The 16,465-nt window shown below is 39.2% G+C and overlaps 1 protein-coding gene across 1 annotated transcript in view; it reads right to left on the bottom strand.

Annotated features, from left to right (window-relative positions):
• Positions 1-16,465, bottom strand: part of LOC131754466 (sperm flagellar protein 2) — a 93,327-nt gene that overhangs the window by 31,155 nt on the left and 45,707 nt on the right. Inside the window, exons 13-14 of the mRNA XM_067033293.1 lie at positions 4,281-4,387; positions 3,391-3,573 (exon numbers count right to left, since the gene is read on the bottom strand). Coding sequence (XP_066889394.1) covers positions 3,391-3,573; positions 4,281-4,387 — 290 coding nt within the window. The remainder of the gene's footprint in view (positions 1-3,390; positions 3,574-4,280; positions 4,388-16,465) is intronic.

Below are 16,465 nucleotides of genomic sequence, written 5' to 3'. Positions count from 1 at the left end.
GAGGATATTGTCTTAGTAGTGGGGCTAGATTAGCCCTAAACTAAAGGTTGCTCTGGACCCACCCTTATCAATCTTAATGTAATCTTGAAAGGATAAAACTGATTGCAGATAACATTACTGCACGCCTGACAATATTTAAAGGTATATAAAATTGGACACCCACCAATATAAAATTTATAACATCTGGCATCTTATACAAAGGCATGCAAAAAAGCCAGAAAATATAACCCATAGTCAGAAGAAACACCAATCAATAGAAACAAACACTGAAATGCACAGATGATAGAATGAACAGACAAGGATATTCATTTAGCTGTTCTAAATATATTTCATTTATTCAAGGAGACAGAGAAAAATGCATATAATGAAGAGAGAAATGAAGGATATAAAAAAGACCCAACTTAAAGAGATAAAAAATATATTTCAAATAAAAATACACTGGATTGTATTAATAATAGATTTGACTCTGCAAAGGAAATGATCAGTGAACTAGAAGATGGAGAAGTAGAAATGAATAGAAAATAAAGTCAGAGAGAAAAAAAATTGGAAAGAAGAAAGAATCCAAGATCAGCATCCTGGGGGACAAACATGTGACTGGATTTTGAGAATGGGGGAGAGGAGAACAGAAAAAATATTTGGAAAAAAATTTCTGGAAATTTTCCAAATTTGACAAAAACTGCAAACCCACAGGTGCAAGAAGCTCAGTGAAACACAAGCAAAATAAATATAAAGAAAAGCACACCGAGGAACACAATAATCAAATTGCTGAAAACCAGTGATAAAGAGGAAATATTAAAAGAAGGATTCCTATTCATCCCTGATTTCTCAACCATCAATTCCATATCCAATGTTTCAACACACAGGAATTTTCCCTTATTCTTAAAACCAAGAATTCAGTCATGTTTTTTTTTAAAAAATAGATATTTTAAAGATTAGGAAACTGTTTCAAAGTGTTTCACATACAAGAGGGGCACATGAGAAAGAAGAAAGAACCGAATCAGAGAACAACTTATATTTTTTAAAAAGTCATCCATCAAAACGTTAGCAGTGTGAAATGTTAAACGTGAACTGTAGGGTTGGGTTTAAATTGATCAAGCTAGGTTCAGTCAACCACATCTTGCCCCCCTGGATGATCAGGTGATTTATCCTTGAAATGTGGAAATGTCCTCTGTACTCCCTTGCTAAAATATGGTCAAAGAATTTTAGGTTAGTTTACTTTTCCTTAGAGAACAAGTGCTGTGCTGTTTGGATCCTAGAACATCTGACTCATTAAGCCTCTGATAACCTGCGTTCTCACTGACAGAAGATGAGTCGAGAGAGCTCACCATCAAAGCATTCTGCATGAGTGTGACTAAACATCCATACGTGACAGACGCAAGAGTGTGACAGCTGCAGTAGGGCTGGAGCAAAGGCAGGTGCACTTTTATGCTCGCGTGGCTTAGCCCAGGTATGCAGCCCCAGCAGTTTCACAAACGCTGTATCTTATTCCATTTTAGAAGCTGGGGAAATCAGCACAGTCTTAAGTGACAGTTATGGTGAACTTGCAGTTAGTCAAAAGAAAAGAAAAAAGACAAAATAAAAAGCAGGGTAGGGAGCTTATGTATTTATTTATTTATCCCCCAGAGAACTTCATTTCAGCAATGTAGCTGTACTATTTGACTACTGTATTCGAAGGTGGCATTTTCAACAAATCATAAAATTTTGCCCTAGAAGCTGTTTTGATAGTCCCATGAAAGAACTCTGTGTGTGTGATGTGGAGAGCGCTGGAGATGTGTGAGTCATGTGGGGGGGTCAAGCGGGCTTCTCCAAATGGCCTCCTTGTCCTGAGCCTCCTGAGGAGTGGGCGTTGGGTGGGTAAGCTGGGAAGGCAGAGCTCAGAAATCAACTGCTCCCAAAACCCAGGCAGTGTTCTGGTAGGTATTTCTGAGTTTCTGTTTCATGCAGCAGCCAACTTTCTCTAAGAAATTCACACTTTTGGTGAGGGAGCTTTCTGGTTTTGCTCAGCACTGTGGTACAAATTACCAACGCCTAAGCTCGTCTCACGTTTGTGCAAAAAGATGTTTAAATGGACAATCTGTGTTCATTGGCGCATACTGTAAAGAGGGAAGGTTGGTACATTCACGAGCGCCCACTTTTTAAAATCTTGAGCCAACAAGAAAATAGAGTAAGTTTTGCCCTGCTGTTTATGTTTTTGCACCAAACATCTCTATAAGTTGTAAGCCCAGGTCCAGGACAGTGAAAGAATTCACAAAGTGCTCTACTTGGGAAGTATATAAATTACAGCCCAATCAGCTGTGCTCCTTTCTTGATCAGGCTTGAAGAACCTCTTCGATGTGGAAGTGCTATTTCCTCTGGCTCAACTGTCTGAGCGTGGGAACATCAGGGCTGTCTATGAGCACATCTTCCATTAACCAAGGAAGAAAAGAGAAGCAGGAAGAGATGTGATCTTTCAATGGTGAAATATACACGAGCTACAGGCACCTAGAGATTATCACCCTGTTTCAAAATCAGCACCTTATAAATGTTTCCACCTTTCGTGTCTACCAGCAATGTGAAGTGGTGACCATTAGGATGAATTCAATTAGTAGACACAAAATAAGTCATTCAGGCCCTTCTTAGTTATGGCATGTCATTCTTCCTCCCACCTTACTCAAGCTTCTCAAAAATGAATCGACTGTCTTACCTTCACTTCCTAAAGACCTATTTATTCCATCAGTCCTCTGCCATCTAGACTCTGTACTCTCCCAAAATTGCTCTGGTGAAGGTCAATAGTTACATCCTATCTACAAGTCCAATGGCCAGGTACCATGTTACTGGATTATCCATCACTTTACAGATCCCTCGGGTGATCTGGTCCATTCATAACTCCAACAACTGCCTACACAATAGTGACTGGCTTCTGCATCTGCCATATCAGATGGGACATTTCTGTCTGCATTTCCCACAGACATTTCAAACTCAACTTGTCAAAAACCATCTCATCATTCACCATGCTTGTGACCAAAAGAAAAAAAAAAACAAACCCTGCCCCTTTCCCTGTGCTTATTGTAACTGCTGTTGTTACTCCCAGAGTATTTGGTATTGGGCATTGGGCTGATTAAAAGCTTTGCAGGCGATTCTAACGTACAGCCAAGGTTAAGAACCACTTGGTAGGAGGACAATGATGTATTCTGTGATTTCTTTCAGAACCCTTAGCTCTCCAAGCAGTTCTGACTTTTTCAGACCCTTCCCTGGGGGTGGGAGCCAGACTTCTACCTGGGACTTGGACAATGCCTGTGCTGCCTCTAGGTGCCTAGACATGAGCTATGAGACCTGGAGTTGTGAGATCAGGGAGTTTCTTAGGTCAGAAGTACTCTGGTAGGATTAGTGCCACCAGGGGCTGGTAGTGACCTGCATATACTGCTCGAAAGTGACTGTGCCCAGGTGCTCCTCATCCACAGCCTGGAACCTCTGCAGGGTCTCCAAGAGCTCCTCCTCCAGAGGAATGGGCCAAGGCAGCGCAACTACTAACAAGAATTTCCGCCAGTCCACGAACTCCGAGTTTGTTACCAGTAAGGACGTCAACTCCTGCAACTAGAAGAAAACAGGAAATGCCATTGGAATGTTTGTATGGCTCCCTTGTGACACTCTACCTGCTCGTGTTTCTTAGTAAGAGATTCCCATGAAGGAAGTAAGAGTTTAGCTTGGCCAATAGGGTCAGTTCTCACTTTTGTTCCCTCAGGTTCTACCAAGCAATCCACACCAGACAGAACTTAGAGAGTGTTTTTGATTTTTGCTTCCTTGACATTTGTGGGTTTTGCTTATTGTTACACAAGGAATTAACACTTGTGACTATAGTACACTTTGTACCTTTTCAACAGAGAAGGAATAAAGATGATAATTACTAGTGTGGGAGGGCTCTGCAGCTTGCAGGGAAATACTCTTTAACCACTTTGTTTTCTTAAGGGACAGAATACAAGGAAAAGCAAGCACTGCCAGAATCATCTACTATTACTAGTTAGGATCACTCCATCTGGTAGTAATAAATACAAACTCACTGGCTGAGCCTCATGGTCTCTGTAATGTTTCATTGACTGTCAGCATCCTCACTTATTTTGAAATACTGAGCATGAACATACTACGTGTCTTAACTTGAAGTTCATTCATTTGTTCATCTAGGTTTATTGTCTGCTACTAAATGTCGGATACTGTGCAGGTACTGGTTATTTGAAAACTCTTGACTTATTGCCTAAAGAAGAAGAATTCTCAAAGCTTGAAACCCAAACAAAATAGAAGCTTACTTCAGGTTGAGTGAGGTTCATCCAACTACTAGGAAAGTTGTTTGTTCCAAGGTTCAGGGTTACCAAATCCAGCAGAATGTCAGCAAATGCTTTGTTTCCTATTGTGCCTAAAATACAACGAGAAATATTTTTCCGTTTTAATATGTGATTTGTTTCTTTCACTAAAATAAAACAAATAATGGATATAATCACTTTATTCATTCTCTTTAAAACTTTAGCCTTTAGAGAAACAGAAGACACTTTGGAAACATAAAAATAATAATTTCCTGATTTTCTCCTATGGTTATTTCTCAGCTAAGTCAGCACGTATTTTTTTGGTGAGTAATAAATTGTTCAGACTGAGTAAGATACTGAGGCTTTATATTTTTGTTTGGGGTCTTCTTTGACTTTGTACTCAGAATAGGTTGAATTTTAAAAACTACTGCAAGGGTTCCTATTTTTCAGCAGGGCACTAGAGTAAAATGTTTTGGTAAATGTGGGATAAAGGTGTTTCAAACACATGCACACCACCACTGTGATCAAGGTAACACATTTATCCTCATTTTGCTTTTTTAGATCAGAATATATTTGTTTTGGTAAATGTCAGGATATTTGAATTATTAAATCACTAGATTGGAAGTGCCAATTTAGTCATCTAATTGGCTCAAACACTGTGATATATTTTATAAAAGATAAATAACCTTTTAAAGCCTTTTGCTCTTAAACACTAAACTACTTTACCTTGAGATGTTTGTTTAGTCTGTCGCTCATTTCAAATTGCATGCACATGCATTAAAAAAGAAATAGGGGGCTTCCCTGGTGGCGCAGTGGTTGAGAATCCGCCTGCCGATGCAGGAGACACGGGTTCGTGCCCTGGTCCGGGAAGATCCCACATGCCGCGGAGCAACTAAGCCCGTGAGCCATGGCCGCTGAGCCTGTGCGTCCGGAGCCTGTGCTCCGCAACGGGAGAGGCCACAACAGTGAGAGGCCCGCATACCGCAAAAAAAAAAAAAAAAAAAAAAAAAAAAAAAAAAAAAAAAAAAAAAAAAAAGAAATAGGAAAGCAAAATAAATGTATTTCCTTAAAAAACGTCTTCCATAGTCTCGGTACCTTTTAGAACCAGGAGACATTCCTACATGTATTCGGGTATCTTTCAGGTCCAGAGTGTATAGCTATTCTTCTTTGTTTAGGAATAAAAAGAGTGAAACATCGATGTAGAATCTCAAATTTTTCTTCCTATATCTAAGATTTTAGCATTTCTAAAGTCCAACATGAACTTTATCATTTCCTCTAACCTTTAGGAAACTGTAGTAATCCTTTTAAAATTTCAGTGGTTCAAATAACATGCACAAGGTTCAGATCTGGAAGGCAATTTTCTGGGTAGAAAGAGAAGAATCTTTCTTTCTTTGATAAGACTGGCCATCCAGCAGGTTGTTCAGAAATAAATTCTCTAAACTTTTTGATCAAACCTGAGTATCCAATTTTATAGAGATGAGAATAACTTTCCCGGGTAGTGGAACTTTTGGTAAAATGATCTTTACATGATACTATATTGGTTTACAGGCAAGTTAGAAATTAATCATTCATGTTTCTCAAGATGAAACCACAAATAAACTCAACTGAAACCATGAAGAGGCTCAAAGTATTTAAAAATTCTGGTAGATACATAAAATATTTCCACTGTCTCTAACAGTTATGGCGCAAGCAAAGTGTAAGAAAATACTTTCAGTTCACATAGGAATTGTTTATCTGGGAACTCTAGTGTGAAATGTGAAAACTATTTTGATGTTTGGCCTTGTTACTTAAATGACCAAGGCATATAATAATATGGCCTTCACATATAATGCAGTAGTGGAAACAGATAAGGTTACAAATTTATTTACGGATCAAAAAAAATTCTCTTTCCATTTGGCCCTAAGTTAGTTTCCTAATGCAACCGTCATTTAGAATTATCCAGGAAAAACAGTTAATTGTAAGCCAGGCCTAAAGGAACTCAGATCATAATTATAGTCTAGTTACCCTTAGCAGTAACTCTCAGAAAGATGACATCAAAATAATACCATTGCTTAGAAGTATATACTTCACCCAAAGAATGTGAACGAATGTGTGAATATAGAACTAGAATTAGAAAGTCAGGAAAACCAATCTTTCGATTTTTGCTCTGTAGGTCTGGATGATGCCAAGTGTCTTTTGTGTTTGATATGAAGACTGGTGACTTTTACTTTTAACTTTCAGGTTTTTGAAAATAGTTCTTTTTGCTATGATCAATGATGAGGTCAACATTTGTCACATTACTAATCACTTTTGTCAAGCTTTTCTGAGTTTGACGAACAATCCGAGATAGGTCTTGTGTCACCAGTTGAAGATGGTGTTCTTGTATTCCATAAACGAATGGCTTTCCTAGGGTCAAAGTTATAAATGTCTGGAGAATTCAACTGAATTATCAGGAGATCTGTCATGCTATCAGTCGTGACCTTGGCATGCATTTGTGGTTTAGTGCCCTTCATCTGACTAAAGCCACGTTCTGCTTCAGCTGAACTTGCAAGGAGGCTCAGCACTAGGTCCACGAGCGTTAGGATGTTCGGATACTTGTGTTAATAAACAGAATTCACAAAATCCCAGGTCAATTTGTGGATGTTCTGAAATCTAGGAGGAAAAATGAAAAATGTAAAAGATTGAGACTCCTAAGTTTTACTCCAATATTTATAAGTATCAACTAGGTTACTTATGCTCACCTAGCATAAATCTCTAATTTCAATATGCTCCTTTCTGTGTCTACTTCATCACTTTTCACCTTGGCAGCTTCCAATACTGGTTCATAATGTGCAACCCGGATGGACACCTCTTTTTCTCCAAATTCTGCAATCAATACGCCCAACAAGAGTCACATATCTTAAAGACATGTATATAGACAATCAAAGAACAACAGATTCAGAGCCGGAGTTCATACGTTACCTTGATTTATTTTTGCTGGCCACAGTTTAAATCTCCCAATCGTGGCTGCCTTCACCACATCTTGGTTGACAGCTCTGAAACAGCCTTGCATCCTCTTGATGTGTTAAAACCATGTTTCTCACGTCAGAAATGTTTTGCTTTCCTGCGAGGAGGCAGTTACCCTGAAAGTGTGTGACTGAATCCACTGGGCGTTCTTTTGGCCCTGGTCTGGGGGGCGGAAATACTCCAAGTAGACAATTATGTGCAAAAGCACCTAGCAAATGGTTTCCCAAGTCCATCTGTCTGGTTGGATAGACTCTCAGATCATCCCGGGCTCCTCACCTTGTCTGATATATTCTGAGCATTTCCAGTGTTGACTCTAGGGTGGCAAATATATCAGCAATTGAAGAGTTTCTGTTCTGATTGACGTGGAACAGAATGCTGAGGACATTAATGACATCCAGCAAGAAGTGGACAAATTTAACAATGTCTGCCTGCAGGAGGGACTCTAGAAGGTCTTTGGCTTTCTGATGATCGGTGTCGCTTCTGCCTTCCCTTGTCTGTAACTTGGACTAGGAAAAAACAGTGGTTTATCTTTCGCAAAATTATTATTTCAAATGACTCAGTAAAAGTATTCTTTTATTCTGAAAAAACTAAAATAGTACAGTATTTCAAAATTACTTACCGAATGCAGCTGCTGGACAATTGATATCGTTTGAGAAGGTTCTGGAGGGAGGCCTGTAATCCTTGAAGCCACCTCTGGCCTCCTACTTAAGAAGGTATCACAGGTCGAAGGTGAAGGCCTTTGAAAGTACCAGAGTACTCTTATGAACAGGAGAATTGTGTTAGAAGTGCTAAGTGCTGCGGAGAAGGTCTCTGACATCGTTGTACAGGGAATGCTCTGGAACGCCGCTTTGTAAGATACCTCGAGATGATGTGCAGAGCAATACACAGTCAGTGCACGTGGCTGGATTTCTCTGAAAAGCAGGGCCACCCCGCTGCCGTCTTCTCGCTCTGAGCCAGGGCCACCATCACTTGCAAAACCAGCCAGTTTCTTTGCCCAGTCTTGGTTTGACAGTCGAAGTTGAAGATTTCTCTCCAGAGTTTTCTCGGTGGCATGTTTTATTGCCAGAGGTCCCTTCTTTCCCCCCGTCTGTACCCCAACGATTTGGCAGTGTACTTTCCCCGCGCACACTCACTGCTCGTACACAAGGTCAGCTTCCTCGATTGAACTGTCTGTGATCCCATCACTGAGGATGGAGAAAAACTTACTTTTTTCCTAATTTCTCTCTTAGAGTTCTTCATTCTACTTCCAGCAGTAAGCTATGTAAATGTTCTGGCCGATTTGTTCGTTCTGAATACCGGACCAATATCATCACCCTTCATGTCATCCAACGAGCACATGCAGATAAAATCTCTGAGGGGCCGTGCGGTCTTGGCGATGGCGAGGCAGGATGGGAACAAGTTCTCCACCCTCCTGAAGGTTACCTCGCTCAAGGCCCTCACCATCAGCTCCGTGGTGGTTCTCTCCCTGGGGAACCACTTGTCGCTTCCATGAGGGAAGCCTTGGCGTGAGCCTCACTGAGATGGTGCGCGTTGAGAAATTCAGTCCGGAAGTTGTTGGTGCCATAAAAAAAAACTCACTTGATTTCCCTTCGACTTCACTCCATGTTTACGACACAGGCCACAGAACATAAGATCTAGTATCTCGTCATATACAAGCCAAGGGTATTTTTTAAGACAAGTTTTCAAAAATTGATTGTTCCTCTTTGGGAGGTTACGGTAAAGCTTCTGAGGACGTTTCTCCTTTTTGGTGACTCGACTCACAACATCTGGAAAATCCCTGCCTTTAAAATAACTCCATGTGGTTATTTTAGGTAATCACCAATGCCTACCCACAGTTTTGCTTAATCCCTGCCCCTCCCCCCCACACTTGCTCATTATTCCTGGAACAATCTTAGTGAGTGCTTACTACTTAGCAGGCATTTTGGTTAGTATGCCAAGTGCTTTATATCATTTAATCATCATCACCCAGTATCCCTATTTTATAGTTAAGAAAGTAGACCAACTACTAGTATCCATCACCATTTTATGGGTCAAAAACCTAGGGCACAGAGAGGTTAATTGAGTTATCTGATGTCACAGTCATATGTGGTGAAGCTGGCGGTCGCTAGCAGGCAGTCTTACCCTCCACGTTTACACACTTCATATTATAGGTTCTCCTATGGGCAAAGGGTGCTATGGTCTCCTTCCCCCTAGAATCCATTTCTCCAGGCAGGAGAGGGGCACAGCCTTTTGCTGTCATTTCCTTCCCGAGGTGAAAGACAATCACAGGACATGCAGGGCAGTGTGTCTACAGGATTCGCTTTGGATGCCTCTCCCCTCCTGCCTCAGCTCTGTCTTCTCTGGCAGTGGTAGGACCAACCTACTACAAGAAGGGCATCCTTTCCGGATGGTTTTGAGGGATGATGAGACTGTTTCTGAGAACAGCAGATGGCTACTGTCTCCCCCAAAAGCCTCAACTAACCAAGAGGCAGGGGTAAGCGTACCTGGCTTGTTCCCTGAACGGAGTAACTAGAAAGCTCTGTGTGTTTTCCTAGGCTTAGCATCTCTGAGAAAATTCTAAAACTATGATACTATATATCTGCAGGTAAGTAAGCCCCCTATTTTGATCTGAAAGGTAATTAAGTTAGTCTGACATTTACACAAATCAAGAAATACAGAAAGATTTCTGAGGAAAGGTACGATAAGAAAGGACTGATGTTATTGACAGGAATAGCTCACCAGGTGGCAAAATCTACGGATCAGAGCAGAAAGGAGTGTGGCCCCCAGGTGCCCTGTGGTTTTCTCAGCAGGTAAACTCCTTCCGCTTGCTTAGATTCAGATCACAGAAATATGTCATGCAACTTCAAAATCTCAATGTAGATTCCATTTTCCCCGGTGCCTGGAATACTCCACCCCTGTTTTGCTTCCTGGAAAGTTCTATCCGAAAGTTTCCCATGTGCTACTGCCTTAGTTGACCCACACAGGCAGCAACAACTACTTCCTCCTTGAATTCCTGTAAAAACCACATAGCTGGATGATCTAGCCTAGCCAGTACAGCCTAGACTTCCTGAATTTGTGCCCTGTCTCTGAGACCAGTCACTGATTCTAAGGGTCTCTAAGAGGAGTTTGAAGGAGGGACCCTTGTCGGTTTTTAGAACAAAGTTATAGGCCTTGAACAACTAAATGATGCATCTCTTGAAGAAGGAGTGAGGGTACAGAATTTGCTGGATGGTGTTCTCTCCTGATAGCCTCTCAGCAGAAGCCAAAATAGCTATGAACTGAATCTCTATAGACATTACATAAAGTACTGATGGGCTTACAAGGAAAAGGAGTTCTTATGGTTTAAGTGGGGACTTTGGAACACTGCAAAAGTGTTCTAGTTTCAACAGACTCCAAATTGCTTCCCTTGGAGAAAGACTGTCTTCCTGATGTGCTGGCACTTGATGTTTGGGACAAGATGTACCTACCCAGAGCTTACTGCAGTACACAAAATGAGTGTTTTTGTTTTTGATGTTTACAGTCCCCAGGGAGCCGCATACCTCATGATTCAATTTCACCAGGTATTGTGTTTGTTTTTTCTGAAATTGCTCTAGGGCAATGCTGCAGATGCCTACTAGGGCATGTGCACCTTCAGGATACCGAGCTCACACTTTGGATAATAATAAGCATAGTTTGTATCAATACTGTATAATGTTATATATTATATAATAATGTAATATTACTGTAATTATATAATTAAGTGATAATGGCTTATATCACACTTAAATTGCACATTCAATGCACCAGATGCTTTTAAAGCACTTTACATACATTAATTACTCTAATGGTCATAACAATCCCATGAAATATCCCAGTTTCCAGATGAGGAAGGTGTGACAAAAAGAGATTAAATAACTTGCCCAAGGTCATACTACAGTCATTTGACAAGAGGGGAATTTGAAAAGAGCTATCTGACTCTTCTTACTCTTAGATGGGTCTTCTTCCTCATCCAGCCACGGGCAAGAAGTGTATGAACGTGGAAATGCTAGTATGAGGGCTGATACATAGAGCCTAGTACCATGCCAATATTGGCTACTGTCCTAAGTCTGAAAATACTCACCAAATCCCTTCTATGCTGGGACTATGCTCATGGGAATGATTCTTGGGGCAGTCAGTGGAAAGAATGTCTTGGTGATTCAGACTCTCTCTTACTTAAGCTGCTTCTAAAATTCTAAAGTATAGATCTGTGCTGGGTGGCAAGAAAAATGCTAAACATGACAAGTTGTTTCATTACATTTTGCATAATCTTGTGTGATTACCACATATAAGATCATTTTTTTATGGCATATTTGTGACAATCAACAAATGGTATTTTATGTCTAATTACTGCCTTTTCCAAAGGAGATTTAGAATCATGACAAGTGGCAGAATTTGACAAGGAAAGGAGTGCTGAATATAAGCACTCCTTATATACTATATTTGACAATATATGACGCATTTTAAATTTTCCATTGTTTTCAGTAAGGACTATCTTAATGAAAATTTAATTTTCATATGGGTAACCAGTACTCAGTGAAAACTCCTTAAGCTTTACTTCTTTCCATTAACACCTTTTATTTTTTGAATTTTATTTTATTTTTTTATACAGCAGGTTCTTATTAGTTATCTATTTTATACATATTAGTGTATATATTTCAATCCCAATCTCCCAATTCATCCCACCACCGCCGCCCCCACCACGCTTTTCCCCCTTGGTGTCCATACGTTTGTTCTCTACATCTGTGTCTCTATTTCTGCCTTGCAAAATGATTCATCTGTAGCATTTTTATAGATTCCACATATATGCATTAATATACGATATTTGTTTTTCTCTTTCTGTCTTACTTCCCTCTGTATGACAGTCTCTAGGTCCATCCACATCTCTACAAATGACTCAGTTTCGTTCCTTTTTATGGCTGAGTAATATTCCATTGTATATATGTACCACATCTTCTTTACCCATTCGTCTGTTGATGGACATGTAGGTTGCTTCCATGACCTGGCTATTGTAAATAGTACTGCAATGAACATTGGGTGCATGTGTCTTTTATTTTTTCTTTTTCAGTGTGATACTATTTACTTCTGTTTTTTCTTTTTTAAACATTTTTATTGGAGTATAATTGCTTTACAATGGTGTGTTAGTTTCTGCTATATAACAAAGTGAATCAGCTATACATATACATATATCCCCATATCTCCTCTCTCTTGCATCTTCCTCCCACCCTCCCTATCCCACCCCTCTAGGTGGACACAAAGCACCGAGCTGATCTCCCTGTGCTATGTGGCTGCTTCCCACTAGCTGTTTTACATTTGGTAGTGTATATAAGTCCATGCCACTCTCTCACTTCTTCCCAGCTTACCCTTCCCCCTCCCCTGTCCTCAAGTCCATTCTCTATGTCTGTGTCTTTATTCCTGTCCTGCCCCTAGGTTCTTCAGAACCTTTTTTTTTTTTTTTTAGATTCCATATATATGTGTTAGCTTACAGTATTTGTTTTTCTCTTTCTGACTTACTTCACTCTGTATGACAGTCTCTAGGTCCCTCCAACTCACTACAAATAACTCAATTTCGTTTCTTTTTATGACTGAGTAATACTCCATTGCATATATGTGCTACATCTTCTTTATCCGTTCATTTGTTGATGGACACTTAGGTTGCTTCCATGTCCTGGTCATTGTAAATAGAGCTGCAATGAATATTGTGGTACATGACTCTTTTTGAATTACATTTTCTCAGGGTACATGCCCAGTAGTGGGATTGCTGGGTTGTATGGTAGTTCTATTTGTAGTTTTTTAAGGAACCTCCATACTGTTCTCCATAGTGGCTGTATCAATTTACATTCCCACCAGCAGTGCAAGAGAGTTCCCTTTTCTCCATACCCTCTCCAGCATTTATTGTTTGTAGAATTTTTGATGATGGGCATTCTGACCAGTGTAAGGTAATACCTCATTGAAGTTTTGATTTGCATTTCTCTAATGATTAGTGATGTTGAGGATCCTTTCATGTGTTTGTTGGCAAATCAGTATATCTTCTTTGGAGAAATGTCTATGTAGGCCTTCTGCCCAGTTTTGGATTGGGTTGTTTGTTTTTTGATATTGAGCTGCATGAGCTGCTTGTATATTATGGAGATTAATCCTTTGTCAGTTGCTTCATTTGAAAATATTTTCTCCCATCCAGAGGGTTGTCTTTTTTTCTTGGTTATAGTTTCCTTCTCTGTGCAAAAGTTTTTAAGTTTCATTAGGTCCCATTTGTTTATTTTTGTTTTTATTTCCATTACTCTAGGAGGTGGGTCAGAAAAGATCTTGCTGTGATTTATGTCATAGAGTGTTCTTCCTATGTTTTCCTCTAAGAGTTTTATAGGGTCCAGTCTTACATTTCAGTCTTTAATCCATTTTGAGTTTATTTTTGTGTATGGTGTTAGGGAGTGTTCTAATTACATTCTTTTACATGTAGCTGTCCAGTATTCCCAGCACAACTTATTGAAGAGACTATCTTTTCTCCATTGTATATTCTTGTCTCCTTTGTCATAGATTAGTTGACCATAGGTGCGTGGGTTTATCTCTGGGCTTTCTATCCTGTTCCATTGATCTATATTTCTGTTTTTGTGTCAGTACTATATTGTCTTGATTACTGTAGCTTTGTAGTATAGTCTGAAGTCAGGGAGTCTGATTCCTCCAGCTCTGTTTCTTTCCCTCAAGACTGCTTTGGCTATTCGGGGTCTTTTGTGTCTCCATACATATTTAAAAAATTTTCATTCTAGTTCTGTAAAAAAATGCCATTAGTAACTTGATAGGGATTACATTGATCTGTAGAGTGCTATGGGTAGTATAGTCATTTTCACAATATTGATTCTTCCAATCCAAGAACATGGTATATCTCTCCCTCTGTTTGAGTCATCTTTGATTTTTTCATCAGTGTCATAGTTTTCCAAGTACAGGAATTTAACCTCCTGAGATAGGTTTATTCCTAGGTATTTTATTCTTTTGTTTGCAATGGTGAATGGCATTTTTTCCTTAATTTCTCTTTCTGATCTTTCATTGTTAGTGTATAGTAATGCAAGTGATTTCTGTGCATTAATTTTGTATCCTGAAATTTTACCAAATTGATTGATTAGCTCTACTAGTTTTCTGGTGGCATCTTTAGGATTATCTATGTATAGTATCATGTCATCTGTAAACAGTGATGGTTTTACTTCTTCTTTTCAAATTTGTATTCCTTTTATTTCCTTTTCTTCTCTGATTGCTGTGGCTAGGACTTCCAAAACTATGTTGAATAAGAGTGGCAATGGGCTTCCCTGGTGGCGCAGTGGTTGAGAGTCCGCCTGCCAATGCAGGGGACGCGGGTTCGTGCCCCGGTCCAGGAGGATCCCACATGCCGCAGAGCAGCTGGGCCTGTGAGCCATGGCCACTGAGCCTGTGCGTCTGAAGCCTGTGCTCCACAATGAGAGAGACCACAACAGTGAGAGGACCGCGTACAGCAAAAAAAAAAAAAAAAAAAAAAAAAAAGGTGGTGAGAGTGGGCATCCTTGTCTTATTCCTGATCTTAGAGGAAACACTTTAAGTTTTTCACTATTGAGAATGATGTTTGCTCTGGGTTTGTCATATATGACATTTATTATGAAGTAGGTTCCCTCTATGCCCACTTTCTGGAGAGTTTTTATCATAAATGGGTGTTGAATTTTGTCAAAAGCTTTTTCTGCACCTATTGAGATGATCATATGGTTTTTATTCTTCAATTTTGTTAATATGGTGTATCACATGGATTGATTTGCATATATTGAAGAATCCTTGCATCCCTGGGATAAATCCCACTTGAACATTGTGTATGATCCTTTTAATGTGCTGTTGGATTCTGTTTGCTAGTATTTTGTTGAGGATTTTTGCATCTATATTCATCAGTGATATTGGTCTGCAATTTTCTTTTTTTGTAGTATCTTTGTTTGGTTTTGGTATCAGGGTGATGGTGGCCCTGTAGAATGAGTTTGGGAGTATTCTTTCCTCTGCAGTTTTTTGGAAGAGTTTGAGAAAGATGGGTGTTAGCTCTTCTCTAAATGTTTGATAGAATTCACCTGTGAAGCCATCTGGTCCTGGACTTTTGTTTGTTGGAAGATTTCAAATCATAGTTTCAATTTCATTACTTGTGATTGGTCTGTTCATATTTTTTTTTCTTCCTGGTTCAGTCTTGGAAGGTGATACCTTTCTAAGAATTTGTTCATTTCTTTCAGGTTGTCATTTTATTGGCATAGAGTTGCTTGTAGTAGTCTTTTAGGATGCTTTGTATTTCTGCAGTGTCTGTTGTAACTTCTTTTTCATTTCTAATTTTATTGATTTAAGTCCTCTCCCTCTTTTTCTTGATGAGTCTGGCTAAGGGTTTATAAATTTTGTTTATCTTCTCAAAGAACCAGCTTTTAGTTTTATTGATCTTTGCGATTGTTTTCTTTGATTCTATTTTATTTATTTCTGCTCTGATCTTTATGACTTATTTCCTTCTACTAACTTTGGGTTTGTTTGTTCTTCTTTCTCTAGTTCCTTTAGGTGTAAGGTTAGATTGTTTATTTGAGATTTTTCTTGTTTCTTGTGGTAGGATTGTATTGCTCTAACGTTCCCTCTTAGAACTGCTTTTGCTGCATCCCATAGGTTTTGGATCATTGTGTTTTCATTGTCATTTGTCTCTACGTATTTTTTGATTCCCTCTTTGACTTCTTCAGTGATCTCTTGGTTATTTAGCAGTATATTGTTTACCCTCCATGTGTTTCTGTTTTTTACATTTTTTTTCCTGTAATTTATTTCTAATATCATAGTGTTGTGGTCAGAAAAGATGCTTGATATGATTTTAATTTTCTTAAATTTACTGAGGCTTGATTTGTGACCCAAGATGTGATCTATCCTAGAGAATGTTCCATGTGCACTTGAGAAGAAAGTGTAATCTGCTGTTTTTGGATGGAATGTCCTATAAATATCAATTAAATCTATCTGGTCTATTGTATCATTTAAAGCTTTTGTTTCCTTTTAAATTTTCTGTCTGGATGATCTGTCCATTTCTGTAGGTGAGATGTTAAAGTCCCCCACTATTATTGCATTACTGTTGATTTCCTCTTTTACAGCTGTTGGCATTTGCCTTATATTGAGGTGCTCCTATGTTGGGTGCATATATATTTATAATTGTTATATCTTCTTCTTGGATTGATCCCTTGATCATTATGTAGTGTCCT

Source organism: Kogia breviceps, chromosome 4 (genome assembly GCF_026419965.1).
Source record: "Kogia breviceps isolate mKogBre1 chromosome 4, mKogBre1 haplotype 1, whole genome shotgun sequence".
Lineage (NCBI taxonomy): Eukaryota > Metazoa > Chordata > Mammalia > Artiodactyla > Physeteridae > Kogia > Kogia breviceps.
The sequence above is the reverse complement of the archived record's forward strand: the minus strand, read 5'-3'. Positions and strand labels throughout refer to the sequence as shown.